At 57.2% G+C, this 902-nt stretch overlaps 1 protein-coding gene across 1 annotated transcript in view; it reads left to right on the forward strand.

The window, feature by feature from the left end:
- Positions 1-357, forward strand: part of LOC100074341 (complement C3) — a 16,370-nt gene extending 16,013 nt beyond the window's left edge. The window contains exon 24 of the mRNA XM_039910285.1: positions 337-357. Coding sequence (XP_039766219.1) covers positions 337-357 — 21 coding nt within the window. The remainder of the gene's footprint in view (positions 1-336) is intronic.
- The last annotated feature ends 545 nt before the right edge of the window (positions 358-902 follow it).

Consider the following 902-nt stretch of genomic DNA (forward strand, 5'->3'; position numbering starts at 1 on the left):
AAAAGAAACAGATAGATATAACAGAGTTGGTAGACACGTTCCCTGCCCACGAGGAGCTTACAGTCTAGAGGGGCTTCTTCCCCGCTCTTACCCCTAGTGTGCACATGGCCTCGCTGCCTTTCCACTGTAGCCAGGCTCAAGCTGTCCAAATTTTCTCTCTTGCTCCTTCCCCACCCTGGTTGGGCTGACCGCCAGGACTCCAGTGGACTCTCTCAGCTGCTCCTGGTACCCTGTAAACTGTTGCTAGGGTGGGGTTTGCTGTAGCCTGGAGTCTCCCTCTCTCTCTCTCTCTCTCCGAAGGCTGACCTGCCGCACTCTCTCTTTCTCTCTCCGAAGGCTGACCTGCTGCACCTGTAGCCCCATCCCTACTCTGGAAAACAACTGTGGGAGCTTGAAATGGCTGGAAGTAGAAGACCCTATCCAGGCCCCAGCTCAACCCTCACCTGCTCAGGTTTCTATAGCTCAGGCTAGCGGGCCCAGCTCCACACACATCTCTCACTCACTGACCAGCTCAGGAACCCCACCACCCACTAGGCCAGGGCCAAATTTGGGCTCTGCTGGGCACAGTGTAGGAGGTTTAGGTCCCCCCAGGTCACAGTTAACCCTATTCCACTTCCCCTGCTTTGGCCCCAACAATGCTGGGACTATTTTGACCCCAGTGGCAGCCAAGGGTGAGGTGAGGTGGGTGTTGTTGCGATGGCCATGATGGGGCTCCCCAGCTGCGTGGGAAGGCTCCCCCGAAGATCTGGACCTGAGGCAGCTATCCCTTAGGTCCTGTCCTTGCATTTCGGTGGGACCTTTCCCTCTCATCCCCCATCCAGGCCAGGTCTCTTTCCCTCCCTGCCATCCCTGAGGGGCATCTCCCATCCACCTGGTTGCCCATCCACCTCCACATCAAACCA

The sequence above is a fragment of the Ornithorhynchus anatinus genome, chromosome X1 (assembly GCF_004115215.2).
Source record: "Ornithorhynchus anatinus isolate Pmale09 chromosome X1, mOrnAna1.pri.v4, whole genome shotgun sequence".
In the NCBI taxonomy this organism is placed as follows: Eukaryota; Metazoa; Chordata; class Mammalia; order Monotremata; family Ornithorhynchidae; genus Ornithorhynchus; species Ornithorhynchus anatinus.